Source organism: Ursus americanus, chromosome 11 (genome assembly GCF_024610735.1).
Source record: "Ursus americanus isolate L20-20 chromosome 11, mUrsAme1.1.p, whole genome shotgun sequence".
NCBI lineage: Eukaryota > Metazoa > Chordata > Mammalia > Carnivora > Ursidae > Ursus > Ursus americanus.
Genome location: NC_142137.1, coordinates 42,863,671 through 42,890,135, shown reverse-complemented (window position 1 = coordinate 42,890,135; position 26,465 = coordinate 42,863,671). Strand labels below are relative to the sequence as shown.

General features: G+C 36.4%; 1 protein-coding gene across 4 annotated transcripts in view; it reads right to left on the bottom strand.

Moving 5' to 3' along the window:
* The window catches only part of LAMA2 (laminin subunit alpha 2), a 599,838-nt gene that overhangs the window by 449,539 nt on the left and 123,834 nt on the right, over positions 1–26,465 (bottom strand). For all 4 annotated transcript variants that reach the window (XM_087865477.1, XM_087865478.1, XM_045805578.2 and 1 more), the window contains exon 2: positions 2,446–2,616. In XM_087865477.1, the coding sequence (XP_087721603.1) occupies positions 2,446–2,616 (171 nt within the window). The remainder of the gene's footprint in view (positions 1–2,445; positions 2,617–26,465) is intronic.

Genomic DNA, 26,465 nt, shown 5'->3' with positions numbered 1-26,465 from the left:
TCATCTGTTTTTACCTCTAGAGAACTACCACTCCACCTTTATTCTCAACTTTATCCTCAACTTTCCTGGCCTCTCCTTTCGGCACTGAAACTTGTTCAAATGCCTCCTGTCTCTGAAAACTTTCAAAACACCACATGTTCCTCTGTCAAAGTCCTCCAGTCTTTTTCACATCAAGGATATTTGAGGGAATATTCCTACACTCCTTTCTGTCCTCTTTACCACTCATTTATCAATTCTGCGGTGTGGCTTTTGTCACCATCAATCCACTGACTGCTTTAACAAGGTTATCGATGGATCCCATATTGCCAAAATCAAGGAAAATCTATTTTTCACTTTTCTTACTCAATATCTTGGAAGCAGTTAACATTGCGGATTACTCATTCTTCCTGATAATTCTCTCCTTCCTCATATGCATGGTACCTGAATCTTCTCATTTCCTGCCTTGGATTCTGTTTCTCTTTATTGCCTTTCTAGAATCCACTTGACCTACCTCCCTTAGCTTCTGATGTTTCCACAGGGCTTTGACCTAGGTCTTTTGCCCTTATTGTTCTATACAAAAATAAGCAAACAGATAAGATGTGTTCTATCATGCCCCATTCCTATGCCCATACCATAATAATCTACATCGTAGAAACAACCAGTCATTAAAAGGCAAGGAAGGCTTCTGATGGTAACCATATTTTTTTTAACCTTTTTTTTTTTAACATTCGGTGATACACAAGACCACTAGTTTTAATCACAAAAGTCCCAATTCTCTAAATAAAATAATGTTTTCAGCATCTCTAATTTATACAATAGAGAGGTGACTATGCATTCTTCCCTTTAACCAGTTCTAGTAAAGAATGCACAATGCCTTCCAACTTTCTTTTGAGATTAAAAAATGTAGATTGTGAGAGAAAACTTCCTTCATTTTATAAGTTTTGCAACTTAAAAAGATAAGGAAACTAAGCAAATTTTATTTATTTATTATTTAAAGATTTTATTTACTTGAGAGAAAGAGAGAGGGAGAGAGCACAAGCAGGGAGAGCAGTAGAGGGAGAAGGAGAAGCAGCCTCCTCAGCAGGGAGCCTGATGCAGGGCTTGAACCCAGGACCCCGGGATCATGACCTGAGCCGACGGCAGACCCTTAACTGACTGAGCCACCCAGGCGCCCCAAACTAAGCAGATTTTAAAATAATATAATGGTGAAGTTTTATCCCCATTACAACTCGCCTCATTGACATTATTTACATTATTAACCTTCCCAATATATGTATTTAATAATTTCCAAATGTGTATCTCTAAATCAACCTCTATCTCTAGAATTCTTGCACACCATCCTCCCCTTCTCTATATAAATTCTTTACCTGTAAACCAAATTACTCATAATTAACTGAATGTATCATGCTGTTCCATACCTTGAGGACTTGTGTATGCTTTTTCTTTTATAATACTTTTCATCTTACTCCTATTTTTGCAGTACATGGGTCACTTTCTCCCAGGAATAGTTAAATAACCTCTCTCGTGTTCCCTTAACACTGAATTTACTTTTCTGCTTCTCCTATTTCCCCTCTCAGTCTCTTAAGTCAAGGGCTATATACGATTTACCATTATGCTTCAATACAATGAGTTGCTAGTAGCAGGTGTTCAAATGCTTGCCGAATAAACATGTAAATGAATCTGAGATATCAGTGTGGTTCATAGAAGCCAGCAAGAAGGCTTTGTATGACACCTGTCCTTAAAACACTCCTCTTGTGGTGTTTAAGAACCTCCATAATCTGGATCCAGCCTCTGCACAAGACTTATCTCTGCATTCTGCCTTTTGATGCTTTTAGTTCTAGACATTCCTAACTATTTGTAGTTCCCTCCGCAAGTAAGTTTTTCTGTCTTATTCTGAACTCTTTTTCTGGCATTTCTTCTTCTCTTCCCACTCTCTCTTCTTTACTTGCTTAGCTAATACTTGTCCTTGGATCTCAGCTTAGGTATCACTTCTTTTGGCAAGCCTTCATTTGCACCAGGACTGAATTTGTGACCCTCCTCTCTCTCCCTAAGGCCCGTATACTGATTCTTTACTTTGTGCTTTTGCCCATTTCTTCATTAGTTGAAGTGAGGGACCCTACTTTACTCCCGTTGGATCTTCACCACAGTACCTGGTACATAAGTGACCTATGAATGCCTAAAGCCTGCTTTAATAACCACATCCTCAGATACTATTCTGAGGTAGTAAACCTAATGACTGACACAGGTCTTCAGCTAGAAAATTCTCAGGTACTATACCTGGTACATATAGAACTCCAATGATGTTTGTCAGATGGTAGAGAAAGGGTATAAAGAAGCTCCCAATGGAAGAAAAGTTCTAGGAATTTGGGGGACCACAAACCCTTTGACTTTAATGCAACTTCACCTCAAAGTCTCTCAGTTACAGATTCTAGCTAGTGCCAAGCAAATACATATTAAAATACATACGGAATGGATTGCTGCTGTTTTGATTGCAGATTCGACATTGGGGGTTCCTCACGGGCTGCCCAGGGACATGCTCTACCAATTTGCAATACATTTCAGGTCCTCTTTCTCCACATGTTGCATTTGTGGTGATAAGAGCATTAGAAGCAAGATTCAGGACAGCAGGGAATAAACCTGAAAAAAAAGGACAAATGATGTGTGGACCAGAAACAACATGGTATGATTTTTCTGCATTTTAGGATGAAAATTAAGATAGGATATTTTTCAGAGCATTAAACTAATCGAAAATTAAATAATCAGTGATAATTGAATATCTGATTAATTAAGCACTCTATATAAATAGCATGTGTTCTCAAACGAACATCTCTTTTTGGGTCTTAAATATAAAATCTAAACCTATCTTCTTAATCTTTAACCTCTAATACTTAATTAGGAAGAAAGTTCCATCTCTAACACACACTTAAAAAAAAAATCTTCTGTTCATGTTGTTGGCAAAAGATCCATCTTCCATTTCAGCTATTTTATATCTAGTAGTAAACTATAGTCATATGTAAAGATTTTGCACAAGTTTGCATTTATGTTTTCTGTGGTCATTTTTATGCTCCAATTATTATTTAGCTTAAGTGGTTGTTATAATTCCTTTATACGCAAACTGGAGAAAATAGCAAATGATGAAAGATTTTGGAAAAGCATTCTTTACTGCCTTCTGTGTTCTAAGGCCATATTGTATAGCAATATATTATCAGAAACAATAAGTATAGTAGTCCATTATCATACCAGAAATTATTTCTTAGATACAACAGAAGTTTAAGCTTGCTCAGATAAAATCACAAAGACCCATCTCAGTGTAGAGTGAGAAGGCCCTTTATTCCACGTGAACTCAGGTCTTTACTTTCTACAACTCAATGTCAATGTTTCATACATGTCTAGTATTTGCATCTTATGGATCTCTTTTCAATGACAATAAAGTCATTTATCAGAAGCCACTCTAACTGAAGAACTTGTCTTGGAGAAAGTACATGTGAAACTACAGATAATTTGACTCAATTTGTATAAGGAACATGCTAACCATCTAGGTGGTCTCTACTCCATACATGTGCCACATAGGTCTACATTAACTCAACTTCTGATAGAAAGTTCTTTATTAATTAAGTCTTATGTCCCAGTGTTTTACTGAGATCCCTAGAGTTTTGAGTTCATAAGTGTTTTCTTCCCTATCTTCAAATCTTAGCACCTGCTAGGTACGGAGTAAGTACCGAATACATTTGTAAAATGAACAGATTATAAACACTGGCCACATAAATGTTCTTTGCTTTATCTGCATCTTCATCCTCATCCTCACCATCAGCATCACTGAATGTTTATAATGTTCCAGGCACTATTCTGTCTGGCACTGTTCTAGCAATCTACCTTCCTGGACTAATTTGCTACAAGTGATACTCTTATGAGCCACATGCTATTATTACCCTTGTTTTATTGAGATGTTCAGTAACTTGCCCAGGATTGCAGCTAGCAAATAGCAGAGCTGTGACTTGAGCCCAAGAAATCTCGCTCCAGAGTCTATCCTCTTAATCACTAGACTGCATATTCTCTACTATATCATATGAAACTACATAAATCTTGTGCTAACTTGTGCTCCTGGTTGATCTTAGAACTGCATTGAAAGAAATATCAGTACAGCAAATAAAAAAAGATTTTTAAATAATTTTGATCTCGTTTGTAATCACTCTCAACAATTTCAAAGAGGTAAGTGAATTCATAAGACCAGGCAAGACCACATTTATCATCTCAGTCATTCTCAGGGTCTCCCAAAAAGCTGACTCCAAACAATCTCTCACCTTACTTTGCCAGTCTTTAAAAACACTCTGGTTCTGCTGCTCCAATCTAGCCACGCCCCCACCTTCCTGGCCCTCCTGCCTTGTGCTTTTCTCCAGCTAATAGTTACTTGGGGTTTCCAATTTTTCCTTATTTGCCAGATGTTCAGACCTTACTCTTTTTTTTTTTTTTTTTGGAGGAATTTTTTTTTTTTTATTAAGTTCAATTAGCCAACATATAGTACATTGTTAGTTTTTGGTGTAGTGTTCAATGATTCATTAATTGCATATAATACACAGTGCTCATCCGATCATGTGCCCTCCTTAAGGCCCACCAGTTACCCCATCCCCCCACCGCCTTCCCTTCTGCAACCCTCAATTTTTTTCCCAGAGTCCAGATCTCTCATGGTTTGTCTCTCTCTCTGATTTCTTCTCCTTCAGTTTTCCCTTCTTTCCCCTATGGTCCTCTGCGTTATTCCTTATATTCCACATATTAGTGAAACCATATTATAATTTTCTTTCTCTGCTTGACTTATTTCACTTAGCATAATCCCCTTCAGTTCCATCCATGTAGATGCAAATGGTGGGTATTCGTTCCTTCTGATGGCTGAGTAATATTCCATTGTGTATATGAACAACATCCTCTTTATCCATTCATCTGTTGAAGGGCATCTCGGCTCCTTCCACAGTTTGGCTACTGTGGACATTGCTGCTATGAACATTGGGGTGCATGTGTCCCTTCTTTTCACTACATCTGTATCTTTGGGATAAACACCCAGGAGTGCAATTGCTGAGTCATAGGGTAGCTCCACTATTAACTTCTTGAGGAATATCTCATTGTGGCTTTGATTTGCCCTTCCCTGATGGCAAGTGATGTGGAGCATTTTTTTCATGTGTCTGTTAGTCATTTTTATGTCTTTTCTGGAGAAGGGTCTGTTCATATCTTCTGCCCATTTCTTAACTGGATATTTTGCCTCTTGGGTGTTGAGTTTTAGAAATTCTTTATAGATCTTGGATATGAGCCCCTTTATCTGTTATGTCATTTGCAAATATCTTCTCCCATTCCATAAGTTGCCTTTTAGTTTTGCTGTTTCCTTTGCCATGCAGAAGCTTTTTATCTTGATGAAGTCCCAACAGATCATTTTTACTTTTGTTTCCCTTGCCTTTAGAGATAGAACTTACTTTTTTATTCAGTTGCAGTCACTATCTTATTCATTCTTCCCAATAAGTTTATTTCCCCAACCACCTCATTTCCCTCATCTGTATGCTCTGACCTCACTCAATGAGACATTCTGCCAATGTGACATGAGTAGAGCTAATATGATCAGATGATCACTGGTCAGAAAAATATTAGCCATTCATAATGCCACTGTTACATATTTCATGAGGAAATGTAGAGTGTTTTCTAAATGGTAAAGTACAATAAGTACAAATGTTACTATCTTTTTCTTTAGTTTTACTTATATATGCAGGCTTATTGGAGACTACCTCAGTTTTGTGAGGTTCACCACATTATGACTTCTAAAATAATTTGATCATTCCCAAAACATTATCTCTTTACCTTATTTTATTCTCTGGATTGGTAAATGATATATGATTAAATAAAGTTTGTCTGTCTTTCTCTTCTGTCATCCATCGCCATTTTGCATTTAACCATACAATTATTATTTCATCAAATATGCACTGAGTACTGTATGCCAGATACCATAAAATATTTGAGAATGAAAACACTATTAAGATAGGCTTATTGTGAAAAGTGATCTGAGCTGAATCTCAAAGGAGAAATAATAGTTTATCTGGTAGAAAAAAGGAAGAAGGGAAGAGCAAACAGCAGGCAGAGGGAACAGCATGAGTATGGACTTGTTTCTGAAAGCTTATGTGAATTTTGAGTGAGTAATGGAGTTGTTGACTTTGTAATTGTTTTAACCTGTTAGATTAGGTGATTGTTTAGACATGGATACAGATCCAGGTATATAGATATACAGATACAGATATGGCTTCAGATCTAGACACATATAGATTACACGGGGTATACGTAATGGTTCACATATACATCAAAACAAACCGCTGCCTATTTGTCACTGTTAGTAATTTGTTTTAGTGGGTTTTTCCCAGGTCTTTTTAATTTAAATGTATAGTGTAGGACAAAGTAGGTAATTAGAAGGGAGACATATGCCCATATGCCACGCATCCTGTTTTCAGGACAAAACTACCTCTCTTGTCTTGCTGGCCTGAAGATTAAGTTTAGGTACTCAACCCTTTCTAATCCCTCCAAACAAAACCAGTTTACTTATACAAAAGCCATCTCAGGTGTGGCCATCCATCTCTAAAACTGCTCCAGGACACTGTCAGTTTTGTTCTGTGATCTTTGTCTTCTCCCTCAGCTCTGACTAGTTTTGACTTTGACCCTGACCTTGAGTCTGTTTCAGAGGTATGGACCTGCTTTGGTGCGGCCCTGTGTGGGACCTGATTTGAGTTGGCTGGACCTGTACTTTCTCAGGTCTGAGTAATCATGGGAGGGGGCCAGAAAGGAAAGATGGCTGGTTAAAACTCTTTTACTGTATATTGTAGGGTCTGAAAATAGAGAATTGGATTACACCCCAATTCACCCACAGAATTAAATGAATAAAATGTGAGTGAAATGACATGGCTCTAAAAGAATGACAGGTAGAGGAGTAACACCGTTTCAGAAGCTATTTCATATTCATTAAGTGATAGGACTTAATCTCTCGGTCATCCTGTTGTGTAGACTTTATCAGTCTCATTTTACAAATAAAAAGAATGCAGCTCAAAGAAGATATACAATTTGCACAAAATTATGAATTAGTAAGATTGAAAACTAAGATTTGAACTCAGCCCTTTAACCTAGAAGACTTACTCTTTTTTTTTTATTTTAATGTTTTTTTATTATGTTAGTCACCATACAGTACATCCCCGGTTTCCAATGTAAAGTTCGATGATTCATTAGTTGCGTATAACACCCAGTGCACCATGCAATACGTGCCCTCCTTACCACCCATCACCACTCTATCCCATTCCCCCACCCCCCTCCCCTCTGAGGCCCTCAGTTTGTTTCTCATAGTCCATAGTCTCATGCTTCATTCCCCCTTCTGATTACCCCCCTTTCTTTATCCCTTCCTTCCCCTACCGATTAGAAGACTTATTCTTAACAGGGCATCAAGAAGAGCCAAAACCTGGTCCTCAGCTTATCACTTTACATATTTAATAGAAGAAATAACTTGCCCGGTCGCCACCCCGTTGTTGCTTCATAGACCTTTCTACTCATAAACAAAGATATTAATAAAGTTTACATTTATTATTTTTCAGTTCTTTCCATCGATTTGTTTGTTACCCTTATTGATCATGTGCTCAAAATTAACCTTTTTGATTTAATTGCCTTGCTTTGTGGCCTAGGAACAGTGGCCTTTTGAAATTTTATCAGCTATTTTGCTGTTTATTTTTTTAAAAAATCAGTAAAGTATATTGGTCAGGGAAGGTCTCCAATTAGTTGCTAACAACCAATTTGAAGAGTCAGTCAATATCTGAGCTGTTATTGAGTCTTCAGCAGGTTGTATTATAGATTGCAGCCCATTTTCATTATATGTTAAATCTATTAAGCTGTACCTATTTATTCCCATTCCAAAGCGGCAGAGCAATATTTATTGCTATATTCAATATGGGTTGCTCGGTTAAGATATGTAAACACTGTGAGTGTAAATGAACTACAAATAGCTGGTGAACCTTTATAGAGTATTGACTTACAGCCTCTTAATTCAATTTGAGGTCATGTAATGTTAATGACATAAAAGCCAGTCATCATTACCCATACGATTATGACTGACATTTTTTTTTCTGAATAGTATCTAGACTAAGTAAATTTACTTGGATTTGTGGCATAACGAACAAAGTCTGAACAAAAACAAATAATGTTTACTCTTCCTACATTATATATTTTTGTTAGAGATTAGAATATGATTGCTATATAGAAAATAATATACATTCCGTTATATAATGTATATATTTAATAAATAGTCTAGAAAAAGCTGTTATAGCATGTGAAAAATAGAAATTTTTTACAATATGGCAAACATGTAGAAAATTCCCCAAATTTTCACTTGGATGTTTTTATACTACACTTGCTAGTCCAAATACTGTGGTGCGTTCATACACATTTGCATGATTGTGATGATTTGTAACCTCAAAATCCCACACTCTGGTTTCAAAGGGCAGAAGCATTTTTAAAACCTGCATACAGAGGTTCTACTGTTAATAATTGTGGAGTAGCTTCCAAAGAACCAAACCCCTCACAGGTTACAGCTATGAATTCTGAACAAAATATATATATATAAAAAAAAAAACAAACCCAAATGCCTGAAAACAATAGAGAACAACCCAAAACAGGTAAGGTGGAAAGGATGTGTATGCTTAGAAAAAGGAAGATATTGAATGTGTTTCAAACTGCACCAGGCACAGTGGCAAACAGAATTCCACAGTTTCTTTCACCTGTCTTTTTCTAAATAATCTTGAAAAACCAGAGAACACAACTAAGAACCACCATAGCTGCAACAAAGTGAAGAAAAAATGCTGGAAAAGAGAAAAACACATAAAAGGAGCCTAAAATATGTGTATGAACACTTCCTAAATCCTTCACTGATGCCAGACCTGAATATGGCCCAGCCTGTACTCCAACTGGGGCTAAAAGAACAAAACAGGAATCCACAGTAGCTGCATTCCACAGGGGAGAGTAAAGTTTAGTGTCTGAGTCCACAGAAGATAGCCAACCGATATAACACAAAAACTAAAAATGGAAGACTATTCTTCAGAAAAACATAACAGAATCCTGGGTTTCTACAATATATCATTCACAATGTCCAGACTGCATTTTTTAAAAAAAATATTAAACTTTCAAAGAAACAATAAAATGCTACCCACATTTAAAGAAAAGCAATGAATAAAGACCAACACTGATATCAACCCGATGTCGGAGTTAGCATACAAATATTTTTAAGCACCTTTAAACCTCTGATCAAGGACACCCAAAAATATGCTTATAATGAAAAGACAAATAGGAAATCCCAGTAGAGGAATAGAAACTACCAATAACAAAAACCAAAAAACAAAAACAAATATAAATTCTAGGACTGAAAAATGCAGTATCTAGAGTATTAAAAAAATCACAGCATGGGATTAATAGAAAATTGAGATGAGAGAAAAAAAGTGTAAGTAAACTTGAATATAAAGTGAGACTTTTTTCCAAGTCTTTAAAACCATTTTAATGTTTAAAGGAAAAATTATAACTTTGCAGGGGCCAGGGAGTGTTACAATGTATGTTAATGTAATACAGATGACAATTATAACAAAGAAATGGTGGGTGGAGAGATCATGGTAAGTAGGCCTATATATTTTCAAGGTTCTTATGCTTTACAGTAAGTGGTAGATTATTAAAAAGATTGACAGCATCAAATGTTTGAAAGTTTGTGGAGCAACCGGAACTCTACCCCATTACTGTTGGGAGCGTAAATTAGTACTACTACATTAGAAAAGAGTTAGGCAGTTTTTTAATAAATTTAAACCTAGACCTACTTCATGACCCTGACATTCTACCCTTAGGTAAAATCCCAAGAGAAATAATAGTACATGCCCATGAAAAGACCTATGCAAAAATGTTCATGGAAGCTCTTATCATAACAACCAAATCTGGAAACAGCTCAGGTTTTTATCAATGGGAGAACTGATGCAGAAACTGTGGCTTATTCACACAATGGGATACTATTCAGCTTTAAAGTGGAGCAAACTACTGATACATGGAACAAGATGACTCTCAAAAGCATTATGCCAAATAAAAGAAGCTTTACAAAAAAGAGTGCATATCCTATTATTTATTTATTTGACTTTTTAGAACAGACAAATCTATTGGGAAAATAAAACAGAAAAAAACTGGTTGATTTGAGGGTTAGAGACTGACAGCAAAGAGGCATAAGACCATTGCTGGGGTGACGGTAATATTCCTGATAGGGGTTTGTGTTATACAAGTGTGTACATTTGTTAAAGCTTATTGAATGTTACACTCAATGAGTGCATGCTACACCCAGTGAGGACTTGTGCATTTCACCATAGGTAAGTTTGACCTTAAAAAAGAAAGTAAACCAATATTGAATCCTAATGATATTCATGATGAAGAGCTGAGGAATGAAGTTTCCAAGGGATCAAAATATATGATAGACAGTTATGTACAGATGAATAGATGTATAATAAAGCAAATATAGCAAGATATTAATTTTAGAATCTAGATGCTGAGCGTATGAGTGTTTACTATATGATTCTTTCAACTTCTCTGTATGTGAGGAAATTTCAATAAAATTTGGCTAAGAACCTATAGAAATATTATACGTGCATATATATGTGTGTATGTATATATCTATATATAACCAGTTATACATATACACATATGTAGATGCACATATGTATATATGTGATTTATATCATTTTTTTCACTTTTATAAATTGTCAATAGCAGTAACAATAAAGTTTTAAATTGACATTTCTTTTTTTTTTGTTTTTTAAGATTTATTTATTCGACAGAGATAGAGACAGCCAGCGAGAGAGGGAACACAAGCACGGGGAGTGGGAGAGGAAGAAGCAGGCTCCCGGCGGAGGAGCCTGATGTGAGGCTCGATACCATAACACCAGGATCATGCCCCAAGCCGAAGGCAGACGCTTAACAACTGAGCCACCCAGGTGCCCCTAAATTGACATTTCTTAAATCAAATGTGGAAAAGTTTGCTGGATACCGCAGAGGAAAATTGTTTTTTCAATCCCCTTTAGAATCAGTGGAAACCAGCAAACGCAAGCAGAGTATCAGCAAAACAGCTGAAAGTCTCTCCAAGACCCCATCAGGCCAGCAGTCAGCAGGGGACTCTGTTTTCCTTGTACAGCTTTCCAATCCTGCCAGCTTTTATTTCATAAAAATAAAGAACTTTGACTTCGAATCATATTTAATACATAGTGTTGTCTTTTGAAGAACTACAAGTGAGTTGGAGAGAAATGCATTCAACGCAATCTGCTGCATGGAGCAGTTCAGACTGGTTTCTTAGGCTTTAGTTGGTATTTCTCTAGGTGAAGAACTAGAAGCCTGTTATCTGGTAGCAAAAAGAATTCAGCTCAAAGACCCCTCAAGAGAATTTAAATTTTACGAATGAAGAAAATAATTCCCAGAATCTAAATGGCACTGCTAGTTTTCAAACCCAGTTACTGTAATCCCAAATGGATTAGAATTAATTAGACCCACCAGCCTCACTCCCCTCCCTGCTCTAAACGAAAATTCCTTCCACCTCCTACACCATTCCTCAGTTTTACAACATCCAGTTGTCCCTTCCCGTCCATATGCACTCTCGCAGGCCAACTTCCATCATGGTTTTGTAAGTCCTAAAATTTATTTCCAAATTTCTCTGTTTTAAGAAAGCACTTCTTCAGCCTTCTTATTGTAATTGAAGCCTTGATTTCCTCTGACAGTGACACTCTGTAGATCTCCCCAGTGGATCCCTAGAACCACTGGGAGAGGAAAAATAGCCTCCTCCTGGCTTCTAACTGCTATTTACAAATCAGTTCCTCTCCTCTCTTATACATTCTTTTTTTAAAAGTTCAAGGCGGGGCGCCTGGCTGGCGCAGTCATTAAGCGTCTGCCTTCGGCTCAGGGCGTGATCCCGGCGTTATGGGATCGAGCCCCACATCAGGCTCCTCCGCTGGGAGCCTGCTTCTTCCTCTCCCACTCCCCCTGCTTGTGTTCCCTCTCTCTCTGGCTGTCTCTCTCTGTCAAATAAATAAATTAAAAAATCTTAAATAAATAAATAAATATGGGGCGCCTGGGTGGCACAGCGGTTAAGCGTCTGCCTTCGGCTCAGGGCGTGATCCTGGCGTTATGGGATCAAGCCCCACATCAGGCTCCTCCGCTATGAGCCTGCTTCTTCCTCTCCCACTCCCCCTGCTTGTGTTCCCTCTCTCGCTGGCTGTCTCTATCTCTGCCGAATAAATAAATAAAATCTTTAAAAATAAATAAAATTAAAAAAAAGTTCAAGTCATCCACCTGTTCCACGTGCTCATCTCCATCACTTCACGAAGACAAACCACAAAAATACTGCTAACTGATTCGGTTATTTTTATCCCCCAGTTTTCTGCCACTCACACTCAAGAGGTGAACATAAACCAGCCTTAATATTACTCCATAGGAACCAGAAAATGTTAAAAGGTACTTTGAAAACAAATATGTCTTATTTCTCACCATGCTAAGATCTCTGCTTCCATTTTTTTTTTTTTTGTCTCTAGTTTAACATTCTCTCCTCATCTGTCTGTCTATACTTTTATATAAGGATATCCTATCCTATCTTACCTCTACCGCAATGGCCCCTAACTAGTCTTGCTGCATGACTCCACTTCTGTTCATCTTCCACAGTGTCATGAAAATTATCTTCCTAAAAATTTAGTCTGATCACATCACTTTTTTTTTCCAAGACCTCTATGTTGCCTATAGTAAAGCAGCCGCTCCTTGGTCCTCCGTACATTTATAACCAGGCCCCTATCTACCTCTCTAAACTAATCTGTATATGTCACGTGTACTGACCTCTTACTCTTTACAACTACACTAGGTGCTCTGAAAATTCTTTGTCGTGCAGCATCCACTATCTCATCCATCCCACAGTATCTTACTTTTTCTGTGCCATGGTCATCCACTCACCTTTCATGACCCAGCTCAAGTATCCCTGCTCTGTCAAAGTATTTCCTGACTTTGCCACACAGAATCTGTTGTTTCCTTCTTGGTGTCTACATAGTACTTAGTTGATATTTTATTATAACCATCATCACACTGAAATGTTAATACCCTTTACGATGGATTTCTACTCTATAACATCATTGAGTATAGAGATAACACTAGCCTGTAACAACACTCAAATTTAAATTTATCCAATGAGAAGAAATAGATGCACTTGATTAGATTTCCAGAGAGAAATCTGGCAAACCAAAGCCATTAAACTGACCAGACCCTAGATTTGGTAGAAATGTAGGACTCTGTTTTGGCACTCTAGCTCAGTGAAATAATTCAAAGAACCCAAGAGATTTTTCTTCCCTGCCCAACATCCAGCCTCCCTTTGTATTCCTAGGTAATTGCCATTGTACTTAGTACAGAGGGTAGGACACACCCTCCTGATAAGGAAGTGCAAGTAGGGGAGATCTTTCTTCTTCCCTTTCTTTAGTGGCTTGGGCATATGCACATGACTTTCGCCTAGGACTCTGCATCTCAAGCCCTTGAAGAATAGGGCTGGGGAATAAGAAAAATAAGGTGACAGTGACTGAGATAAAAGTACCAGTGGTCGTGGGGAAGTAAGGGGTTAAGGGCAACATCTGTAAAAAGACCCTGCCTAGATTATTCAGGCAGTGAATAATTCAAGGCAGTGAAATGGCCTTGATTAGCACCATCTCCCAAGCCTTGTGTTCAGAACTTTCCGACAATTCTGCAAATTCCTTCAAATACATTTCTGCTTAAGTTAAACAGTGTTGGTGATTTCTGTTGCTTCTGGTCAAGAAGCCAGGTGGATACGAAAACCCTAAATTATGTTCATATGTTCCCCTACACTCACACACACACACATAAAGACGCACATACACACAAGGATGCATGAAGGTGCACATATACAAAGATCAAGAGGGTAGTTTTATTGTAATAAAGAGGCAAAAATAATAAAATAAATAAAACAAAGAGGCAGTTGCTTCAATTAACATCTTTAGGACAAAATGTGAAGGAACAGTAGTAGTGACAACTATCACAATTAGTTACGTAAAGACCCAATGCTTATACAAGGATCACGATCAGAAGTGGCCACTTTAAAAATTCTGCTTCTGGTGGAAGTTTCCTTTTTTTCCTTCTTCTTCTTCTTCATGTGCTCTTTTTTGATTACCCTGAACCGTGTGAAGTTTGGTAAACCATCACTTAAAATGATGATAACCTATCTCATGTCTCTAAAGAAAATCTTTCTAATGTAGTCTGTCAAAAATAATTTCTAAATATATATTTCTTGTTTTCATCAGTTTAAATACTAAAGTAAGTGAATATTGTGGAGTAGTCGTCTTCATTGTCTGTGCCTAGCATATTACAATTTGTTATTACTACTCAGAGATATTGATACATATGTTTATATATTCATATACATAATATATGCATTTTAATTTCTCAAATCATGCTGCTTGTTAACATCTATAGTCCAGCTTGCAAAGACCATCACTGACATAATTGATAACAGATGGTACATAGAGAATGGCTATGAAAAAGTCATCTAGTCAATGACTTCTCTTCAATATAATATAGTCAATTTCTTATTAACTTTAAAAAATCATCATATATTGTTCACAACAATACATTATGTATCTCTCTCTCCCTCTCCCCCTTTTAATCATCCGAGTCTTGGTACGTGATATTTCTCCGGCTTGTTCTTGCCAAGCACCTATCACCTCAAAGAATAAGAGGAACCTGTCTGTTTGAATGTCTCTAACTTTCCATTTAAGTCTTTCAGGTCTGTGGAGTATTGTTAAAAATATTCATGCAAGCAAACAGAGCTGTTTGCAAGTGGTTCAGTATTTGAAAGACAAAAGAGAACCTGCCAATTTAAAATGTTCTAAGACACATCAAGGAAGAAAAGGAGATACTTGTCTGTTGAAATTCTGAGCTATGTGGGTGTGTGGGAACACACTGGTATAAAACAAAAATGGGATAAAACAAAATGTTGCCAAAGAGAATGATTTCCAGCTGTGCACTGCAGGAAGTAACTCAATGCTCTTGATACATGATGCAGATGACGAGTTTTAGAGAACTAGAAAATCAGTCCAATTTGAACTAATAGCCATCCAGACACAACAATGCTTGTAAGCTAGAAAAAAAATAATGCTGAATCTAGTTGTTCAGAGAGAAAAAAAGAAAGAAAGGAAAAAGAAAGAAAGAAACAAAGAGAGCATGTATTCTAGTCTTGACTTGCATTTATAGGCCTTTCAAATTTGTCTTGTACTGTTACTTAGTTCTGCCCTTTCCAGCTTCCAAAATAAAAGGATATTTTTGGAGGTTTCTGAGTTGGTTTGGTGTTCTTTCTTCTTTTTATTTTTTATTTTTTTTAATTTTTTTTTAAGATTTTATTTATTTATTTGACAGAGATAGAGACAGCCAGCGAGAGAGGGAACACAGGAAGGGAGAGTAGGAGAGGAAGAAGCAGGCTCATAGCGGAGGAGCCTGATGTGGGGCTCAATCCCACAACGCCGGGATCACGCCTTGAGCCGAAGGCAGACGCTTAACCGCTGTGCCACCCAGGCGCCCCTCTTTCTTCTTTTTAAATAAGAAAACAGTACATGGCCCTCTCTGGAATTAATTTTAAAAATTGTTTACTCCCATCTAAACAGATTAAGAAGAAAATGTAAGTATTTTCATTATCATCAGAAATAAACCCAATGTACCCATATGTACTCCAATGGCTCTTGAGCCTGTTTTGCTTATTGAATATCAATATCACTCTACATAGTAAATATTCTTACTAAAATAAGGACTATGAAGGCCATTATGGACTCAGATGACATCTAGCCACTTGACCCGGACAAGCACTATAGGATTTTATTAAATTCCTCACAAAGGGTATTATTTATCTTATTAAAACAGGATCACATCATGAATTTGCCGTAACCAAAAGCTTATGCATACACAGATAATAACTGCCACTGTAACCCAGATCTCTGGTAAGAACACTAACAGATAACACCAGGAAGGGACATAACAATGTGTCTCCATGACAATGACTTCAGGTAAGGCATTTGTACCCAAACATCTTCAAACTCCCTAGTTTTTTCAAAACCAACTCTAACTACCCTATGCCTGGTAAATTGAAGTTGAACACACTACCTCTGATCAATAAAAACTTTTTGAAATACAGAACAACAAAAATATCACATTTAGCAAATTATCATTCTTGGGCTAGGTTGAATAGATTCTTTATCTCGTTTCAAATTTACCTTCCCAAAATACAGGTCCCTCCTACTCCCATTTCCATCGCTTATTGAGTATCCAGTGGACTGCTCCGATCACAAAATCTCCCGTCCTTTCACTCTGCATGGAAATCTTATCCACTATCCATGTAAAATTAGAATCTACAAACTACTTTGTTTTGTTTTTTTAATGTTCTACTTGTAGAACAATCCTGATTCATCTGAAAGGTTTTCAAAATCCTATGATGAGAAATAATTATTATAGCTAGGATACTTATTTAGAATGTTCTACCATAAGGGTACCCAAAATATTCCTTGAGGGGGTGGCAGTTGGGGAGAAATAGACTGCTTCCAACTTCTTCCAACCTCACTTCATCAATATCAGCGGAACATATGTTCAGTATCTGCTCTCTTCTGCCTGGCTTACAAAACCAGACCTATAAACTAGATGTCTCTTTGGCAGGTCTGCCTGCAAACTCAAAATGAGAAGTAAAAAAGGCAAGGCAAGGAAATGCAAAGCACTTTTAAGTCACCGAAAATGAAATGGAGAACCTTAAATTGGCAATTACCCTATAATAGAGGTGTTTGTACTACTGAAAACAAATCGAAAACTTTGTGTCTATCTGAGGTTAACAATCCAAAATGTAAAAAATAAAAATGTGATAAATCTCGAAGCTAATTGCTATGCAAGGAGCATGAGCTTGCATTTGCATCTCTCAAACAAAAATATCAGAAGGGCTCACGTAAGCTTCGATGCATACCATGGCAGCAGGAAAGCCACTGTTCCCCATGGGCCCTGCTCTTTAAGGACTGCTAGACAGTTTCTTATCTCTAATGATGAAACAGATATATTAAAAAACACTGCTCTACATTGTGTTCCCCCCGGCTTAAAAGACTTAGAAAAAAAGAAAGAAAAGTTACATTCATTTGCTTTGCTCTTTTTCATTTGTTTTTATTAGTAAGTATAAGAGTTCCTCAGGGCTTGATCCTGTATCCTTTTCTCATTTCGTTCTCCTCCCCAAATAATCTCATCTGCTTCTAAGCCATTTACATACCGTCTGCATAGACAACGACTCCCAAGTTATATCTCCAGGCCAGATATCTTTTTGAAGCTACAGGCCTTCTTATCCAAATGCTGGTTGACACCTCCACTTAGATGTCTCACAAACATCTCAAACTTTACCCAAAGCAGAGCTCATGATTTCCTATGCTCCAGCACTACCACGATCCCCACACCGCACTCCCTCCCCCAATTGGCTGCTCCTAACTTCTCTCTAGCTCAACACGTTCCACGTTACCTCCCTGGTGTCTCACAGGGAAAGCTACAGTCATTGTCGCTGCCACTCCTCCATAAATACTACAGTAACTCCGACATGAACGTCAGCTCTACCTGCTCTCTAGCGCCACCACCAACACTTGGGGCCACGTTACAGCATTTCTAACATCTGGACGTCAGCAAGAGCCTCTCAAACGGACTCCTGTTTACCCTCTGCTTTTTTTCGACCCATTTTTAATAAACTGGATTTTCTTAAGGTGCAAATGTGACCAAGTCACTGCTCTTAAAAATCTTGTAATGGATTTAGGTTAAAATTCAAAATTATTATCCTGGTTTACAATATCCTCTCATTACATTGAAGGAATACTGCCTTGAGTCAGTTTCTAGAACGAGGTTCTGCTTTTTTCCTCCCTCAGGACTTTGCCTAGATATCTCTGCTCCTTAGCTTTCCTCTACTCTTCATACCTCCTAATCTTCCGTGAGTCTTTCCTCCTGATATCTTACTCCCTCCGAGATCTTTGCTAACCCTTTCAAAACAGTGCCGCATTACAATCCCGAATTATGCCTTACTTCTCCTCTGTAACACTGATCACAATGTGTAATTTTATGTAATGATTATTTATCCATGGTCTATCTCTCTTGCTGGAACAGACGCTCCCTGACAGAAGAAGCGAAGTTTACTTGTTTACTTTGTTTACACTGTATTCTCGGAGCCCAGCCAGGGCCAGACACATAAAGGTGCTCCAAAATCATCCCCAAGGAAAAATTCGTCTTAGAATTTAGGACATACGTGGTATGCCTCTTCTGAAGAAGTGAAAAACTTCCCTTTGTCAAAATATAAAAAGAATACATCATGAAAAAAGCAAAACATAAAAAAACAACACACCAAAAAACAAAAAACAAAAACCACCCTCCTGCACAGAAATAGTTCTATCATCGTTTTGGTGACTTGACAACACAGAGATAACGTTAGCATCAAGGGCTAAAACCAATATTCCCTTAAAGTTTATTGTGTTAATTGTCTTCCTAAACTCAAATCCCTACCTCTGGGTAGTTTCTCAGCTTCTGTCTTAGAAAATAAACAAAACCGTCTTTTGTGTTTTGTTGTAAGTCACTTTGAAATCTCGCTGGGATTAGGTTGGTTCGGTTGATAAGTTTTTTGGTTTAGGAGATACAGTGATTGATTGGTGTATTTCCCAAAAACCCAGTCTATCTCCCCCCTGCCCCATACTTTCCTACTAAAATAACAACAAAAACAAAACAAAACAAAATGTTGGAGGCTATAAATGTGCCGTTCTAATAAATACAATGTTAAAGTTACGCCCCAGCCCCCCGATTGCTTCTGAAAGTTTTCTACTGCATTATCACTTTCAAATTGCGCCAGGTCTCAGCCTGATCCATAGGGTGAAGAATTAGAATGAGAGTTGCATGAAAAATACTTCACAGCTGACTCAAGCATCTAATTCTGTTTTATGCTTTAAAAGCAAATTCTATGCAGCTTCAGTATATCTATGGAAATACGTGTTTTATAGACAAATTTTTTTGAAGTGAGATTTGACAGTGTTTATGGCAAAACACTTTGTTCTCTAGCAGCTGTTTGAACACACACATAAATATGCAGGAAAACTCACAAATATTCTGTTTGCTCTTGTAAATACTTGAAATGAAAAATCAGCATTTTACAGTCATTTAGCATAGTGTTGCTAATAATACTTTTCATTTACCAAGCACATATAAACTCTCAGATACAATGAGGTTTTTGTCAATTTTTTACACTATTTTATCAACTTTCAATGACCACTAAACTCTAGGTTCCTTGAAGACAAAGACTATAATTTATTAATCTTTTTATTCTCAGAGACAACTAGAATCACTGACATCAAATGGGTGCTCAGTTTATATGCATAAAATTAATGAGTCTCACTAATGAATGAGATTCTGTGAATGGATTTAGTCATACCAATTCTAACTTCTTTCTTAAAAATTCCACATGGAGTTAGTATATTTGTTCTAGTATATCTGATCTAAAACAAATAAAAACCAAAACCAAAACCAAAACCATGTGCCTTTCTTTGTCATGGGGCATGTACCATTAACGTTTATCTGAGCCATGCAATTCACTGATCATAATAAATGTGTAGCACTGTCCATTACAAAATATTTTCACTTATCTATTTATTTTCACAAAACTCTAAGATATAGGATAGGCATTATAGATTTTATAGATAATATAATGGAAGATCAGTGATGATAGTTAATTCCCTAGGAACATGTGTTTTGCAAACTCAATTCCAGTTCTTTAGCTATATGTAACACATATTCACTGAATGCCTCCAACTGCCAAGGGGCTCAACTAGGCAGTAATTATACAAGAATAAGCAACACGGGCATGACCCCCTCTTCACAGAGCTTCAAACCACTGCAAGAGAATGATATGACAGAATTTCTGCACAAAGTTTATTAGAAACATTTCCATAATGGATATGGTAAATAAAACCCAGAAGTAGGGGCGCCTGGGTGGCTCAGTCGTTAAGTGTCTGCCTTCGGCTCAGGCCGTGATCCCAGAGTCCTGGGATCGAGCCCTGTATCGGGCTCCCTGCTCTGCTGGGAGCCTGCTTCTTCCTCTCCCCCTGCTTGTGTTCCCTCTCTTGCTGGCTGTCTCTGTCAAATAAATAAAATCTTAAAAAAAAAACAAAACAAAAACAAAAACAAAAAAAAACAGAAATAGGGGGTGACAGCAGGCAGCAAGAAGAAAATTTCAAAAATATTCAAAGTCAGTCTGGCCAGAAGTCAAGTCCAGACAGTAAACTAAAATAATGGTGGGTATAAATCCAGAGAAATCAGATTAAGCTAATCTTTACCTTGCATACCTAGATAGTGACCTGGAATCTAGGTTTGGAGATGAAGAAATTAAAGATAAGGGTCTTAGAGAGATGATCTGATTCTGAGTCAACAGCTTGCAGAGAGAAAACTCCATATTCTAGAGTCAGAGGCAGTCTTTAGCGTGCGAGCACATCGGAGTCAATGGGTAGAGACAAGAAGGATCGACAATTGGTCAGAGAAAAAAAGTGACCATGCCATGCCTAAAAATCAAGTTAAGATTTTTAAAAATTCAAAAACTTCTGAAAAACCGCTTTCAACGTGTGACCAAAAATTGCTTTCTACTGCTCACTAAAAAGATTTCCAAAAATTTCCCTTGATTTTTTGGGGTCTTTCCCCTCCAGTTTTTCTCATAATTCATTATTTGGGAGCATGTCTCTTTTCTCCAATTATTAATAGGCAGTAAGGAAACTGCTCATCATCAAGTTCATGTTCTTTAATAACTTTCGTCACCTTTAAAGTTTCTAATTTTCACTAGAGTTCCCCCAGAATAAATACCATTGCAACTATGTCCAGATCTTTAAAAAGAGTTTTGTCTTCACAGGCATCAGTGAGTTGGGGACACAAATAGAGAGGAGAGGTACTAATATGACTCTTTATAACTTGCAGTGGTTGCGAGTTGTCTACATCAAAACTTATTCAGTTCCCAATCCTGATCGGCAGTCAAACTGATAGAGGGAAATTGACTAACTCTGGGATATAGATTATTGGGGTTGAAGAAGAACATCCCTATAAGCATCCAGGGTTGACTGGTCTTCGGAGTATCAATCTTACTTTAATATCCAAAATGAGACATTCTCGCTTAAAAGACGTTACAGAAGGTGGCTGTGTAACTGTTCTTTAATTAAATATGCCTAATCAGTTTCCTTTTTCAAGAGTATCACTCTACTAAAATTCCATCCACTTCTGAATTTTTATATGCCACCACACATGATACACTCTTATTTATACTCTAGTATTTTAATTGCATGGTAGTTAGAACTCTTCATTGCTGATGCATAATGAGCTCTCAGATCACTACAGTATCACAAGCTATTTTTTCTCCACACTTGTACACAGTGTAATTTTTTCGTCATCTCATTTTAGTGTCATGAGATTTTTGCTTTCAAAGTAAATTGCTCTTCAGTTTTATCGATGAAACTTCTGACTGGTGTCTGCTCATTTCTCTTACTGTTCTCACCTTCAATCTAACAATATTTTATCTATTTTTTACTACTGGTAAATGTAACAATATACTGTATCATCTAAAATCATATCTAGATAATATATCCTGGGTTATTTTGGAAGTGAAATATATATTTGGTGGATTCAGTCATGTCAAGACAGCCAAAGGTTGGTCATTTTTCATTATTAATAGTGAATCTCGAGATTGTCACCAGATTGGGTGATGGCTAGAAGTTACTGGGCAGAGTAGAATATCCAAATGGTAATTCGTTTATTCAAAATATGACAATAATAGTAAAGCACTGATAATACTAGGAGCTTAAACTTAGACACACATAGAAGATTAAATTTAAGGACCATATTGTTTCCCTCAGGCTCCAAAATTTATTCAAAACTCAAGAAGATCAACTTATTGAATGAAATGTTTTCACTATATAGATTTATTTACTCACAAAACTGTAAACATTAACTGGTCCCAAACATGTTGAAACAAGAAATTTAAGCAACATTTTCAGAATGCTATATATTTGCTTGGCTACTGCGAGCATGCCCAGTAAAGTGTTATTCTGTAGAGACATGTATTTTGTCTACCCTGTCAGTAATGAAGCAGACTTGTAAATCATGCTTATGAAACTGATAGATGGATTTGGGGCCTTAGGATTTCCAGATATTCATAATAATATTTGTTTATTGTCTTTCTCTAAACTAAATTGAAAGCTTGTTTAATAATATATCTGCTTAATGTAATGATGGACTCAAGAAAGCGTTCAAGAAATATTTGATAAATAGATCAATTAATGCATGAATACAACATAAAAGTCTGATTTTCAATATGAATCGGAAAAAGTTACATGATAGGGAGCAATAGAAATAGTTTGTCATTTAAAAATATGAGTAAAATATGGTATTTTGTATGTGTGTGTGCATTCCTATTGTTTTAGAAGTAGCTGAGATAAATCCTTCTCTTTTAACTTCCAATTATCAGGTTTAATCCTTGTTTTTCGAAACTATGCTCTAAATTCACATTATCTTCAATCAGTACTGATGCAGCTTAAAGCCCTATTTTTATTCAAAGCAGAAATTATCATTTTTGTTAGATTCCTGTGCATTATGGTCAGATTAAGGTCTATAGAAGTCCACTTCCTTTATGTTCTTGCCCCTCTCTGGATCCTCTGATAACTCTAACTTGACTCTTCGATTAAATATAAATGTTTCAGCCAGGTATTCCAAGTATTCTGTAATTTGACTCTAACCCCCTTCCCTACCTAAATCTATTTTAAATTTGTCTCTTATTATTCTCCATTAAAATTTCATGCTCTAGTCAAATGATTTCATTATCTTAATCTGAAAACACTAACTCTAAAATTAGATTAGTACTAAGGATGAGGACTAGAGTTAACACTGCTACATGGTGTATATGAAAGCTGTTAACAGAGTAAAACCTGAGTTCTCATCATAAGGAAAAAAAGCCACCTTCCTTTCTTTCTTTCTTTCTTTCTTTCTTTCTTTCTTTCTTTCTTTCTTTTTCTTTTTCTTTTCTTTTCTTTTCTTTCTTTCTTTCTTTCTTTCTTTCTTTCTTTCTTTCTTTCTTTCTTTCTTTCTTTTTTTAAATCTACTAAACTTACTGTGGGAATCATTTCACAATATGTGTAAGTCAAATCATGCCATACACCGGAAACACAGAGTACCATATGTCAATTATACCTCAGTAAAAGTGGGAGAAAAAACACTATCTCATCACCCACCTCACCTAGGTTATGTTAATTTCCCTATCTGATTTATTAGCCATAGTTCTCAATTTAATATTTCTGTCAGAATCAGCTAAAAATCCATCCTCTCGATAAAAAAATTTCCCCATCCTTTCTTACTCCTTATCAATTAATTTATATCATAAAATTTATCATTTCAAAAAATATTTTTTATTCTATTTGATTTATGTAGATATACTCATGACATTAGAACAAAATATTACATACTAGTTTTGAAAATTCGGAACACCTAACATGTGGTGTTCAAAAGTATACAGTCAGTGTTCAAAAGATCTCATCAAACTCTTTGATCCACTTGCACTATATAAACATACATATCACACATACATATGTGTATGTATATCTATACATATTAAAACCTATCAACTGTTGGTAAAAATTTCTACAAACTATTATATATGGATTCTAACATATTAATTTATCATTCATTCAGCAAATATTTATAGAGTGTTTGTTATGTACAAGATGAGACCAGCCTTGGGCTAATCATTCCAAAGTTATTCATTTCTGTAACTGTCAGTGTCTAGCTAGAGCCTTGTACAAAATTAAAATCAACTCTATTGATAAGAATTAGGATATCTGTTTTCAAAGTGCTTATTTATTTTGCACAGCTGTAAGACGTTCTCTTTCAATACAGGAGTTATTACTAAGCAAAAGATACATACTGCTTTTATTTTTAATATTGAATACTAGTTATCTATAATCAAAACTACCTGGAATTTTCCACTATGAAAAATGTTCAATTTTAGCTATGGCTGAATAGAGAAAGTAAGGCCTAAGCAGATGGCTGTCAAAACACCAATGACTACATACTATGGCTGAGAACTTGAACACGAAAATATGCAACGTGGTACAGAGTAGACTTCTTCCATGTAAATGCCAAGGGACATCTGGCTTGAAAACTCCAAAAAATCAATTTGATGCTATTCTATATTTGCTCCGTCTTCCACGAATATTAAATTATATCAGCATCTGCTAGAATCCCTGACAGGAAAGGCTGTGTCCCCAGAACCATTTCAAACCCTAGTGTTCCACTTTCCAACATCAGAAAACAGCTGGAAGCTAAAAACTGACTTAAAGTGTTGTCTACACGAATGGAGCTTTTTTGGGAAATAGAATCCTTGTGTCTGAAAGAGTTAATGCATCCCCACTCACAATAAGTTCTCCTTTTTCTTACAAAGCACACATATACTAATTGCTTGTAAATAGCTCTATTCTTGGCGTTGGTTTCTAAATGTGGCTGCTACATTCATCCTTGCTGTTAGACTCAATGTTAGTGCACATCTCTGCAACTGTCTTAATGCAAAACACCAGTGTACTACTTGTAACTTGATAATGTATTTGTGTTAATTAAAATATTATGTAATTTGACAAGGAAATCGATATTCAACAAGTTTAGTTAATATAATATGAATGCATTTAATTACCATACATACTTTTTCTCTCTGGTCAAAGTCCCTACTTCATTCTGCATCATAGAAAGATCATTGATACCATGACCTCAATTTCACATAACCTATCATTCTATTCTGTGTCATATTAAATATGAAATCCTGAGCACATATACAGAGAGAGTAAGTGAAGGGCATTTTATTAATGAGGTAAATATTCAAATTAAACCACAAATTCTAGTTGGTGGGTAAGTGTGACACACACATAGAAGTACATAGGTGTTAGTGAAATTTTGCATGTGTGTGTGCTGGTGTGTGCACCTACATTTCTATGACTGGATCTGCACCGCCTGTTAAGTGTAGCAGACTGGAAAATGATTCTGAGCTGAAAAAGAGCAAGTACTTTGTTCCACTAAAAAGAAATCACTGTAAAGTTCCTTGTGGTTCTATAATGTAGTCAGAATGTTTCGAGTGTAATTTCCTTAAATGAGCAAAAGCTGCCACAGGTATATTGTCCCCCGCATCCATCCTGACCACAGAGCTCACATCACTGGTGTTCAGCGGCTATGAAATTTCCCATTTCCCATTTAAAATGCATGAATTTGCACATCATACCAAAAAGAAGCAAAAATGGTTTCCTTGATTTAAATTTTTTCAATTTAATTTCAATTCTGATGTGGTTAGTCTCTTTTCTCCATGGACTCTTCTTGTTAGATAAGATTTCTCCTTGACCTACTAACAAAGCTATTGATGAAAAGAGTAATTGTAGCTATATTATAGCAAAATGTGGTCTCTCCACCTTTATGAAAGAACAATAATGTTTTCAGACCACTATTTTTAAAAAATCCTTCATAAAAACAAAATTCATGATGTAAGCTTCTATTTTTTGTGTAGTAGCAAGTTTGAACACATAATCTTTAAGATGTAAAGACAATGTGCATGAATATTTGTACTTTTCTCAGAAATTTACTTAATACAGATAAACAAGCAATCCAGGAGTGAGAAAAAAATGACTTTTTTGTCAGTGGAAGGGAAAGGTCTGTTTTATGTAAAAATAGCAGAGGTGCACATTTCGCTTATATTTCACATTTTATAACACCTCCGTTCTCTCTTTTCCCGAAGATTCAAACTAGACTCCTCAGCAGATTCACTCAGATATGGACCCTTACTATGTGGAATGGCAAACTGCTGTCATTGCAATACTTATTCCTATACATTGTAAATCCCAAAACCATTTAGCACTAAATTAATTTTTAAATTTTCAGAAGTCAGAGGAAAGTATTCCACATGGCCCTTGACTTCATTCTGATGGACTTTAAGCACACGTCTGCCTAATTAAAAAATGGGAAGATGTTTGGCTATCTCATTTCTATCAAGACATAACATGAATTTATTTAGACAAATCTATACCTATACAATAGTTTAGTTGAATCTATGCCTTAGGCATACTATATTTCCTCTAGAAACTGAGAAATAATTCATCATGCTTCCTAAATGTTTTTCACACATCATTTATTTATCTCACGTACTCACTATATAATATAGTTCTATAGTAGATCCAACACTGAGGTTGTATTTAAATTCTACATTAAATTTCTGAATTACCCTGCTTTTAATACAGATCAACTTTGCAAATACAAGGAAGAGATGGAGAACTTCTCCAAGACTATTTCTAAAGTAACTGCTAAAAGACCCTTCCAAACTCAACGTGTAGGTC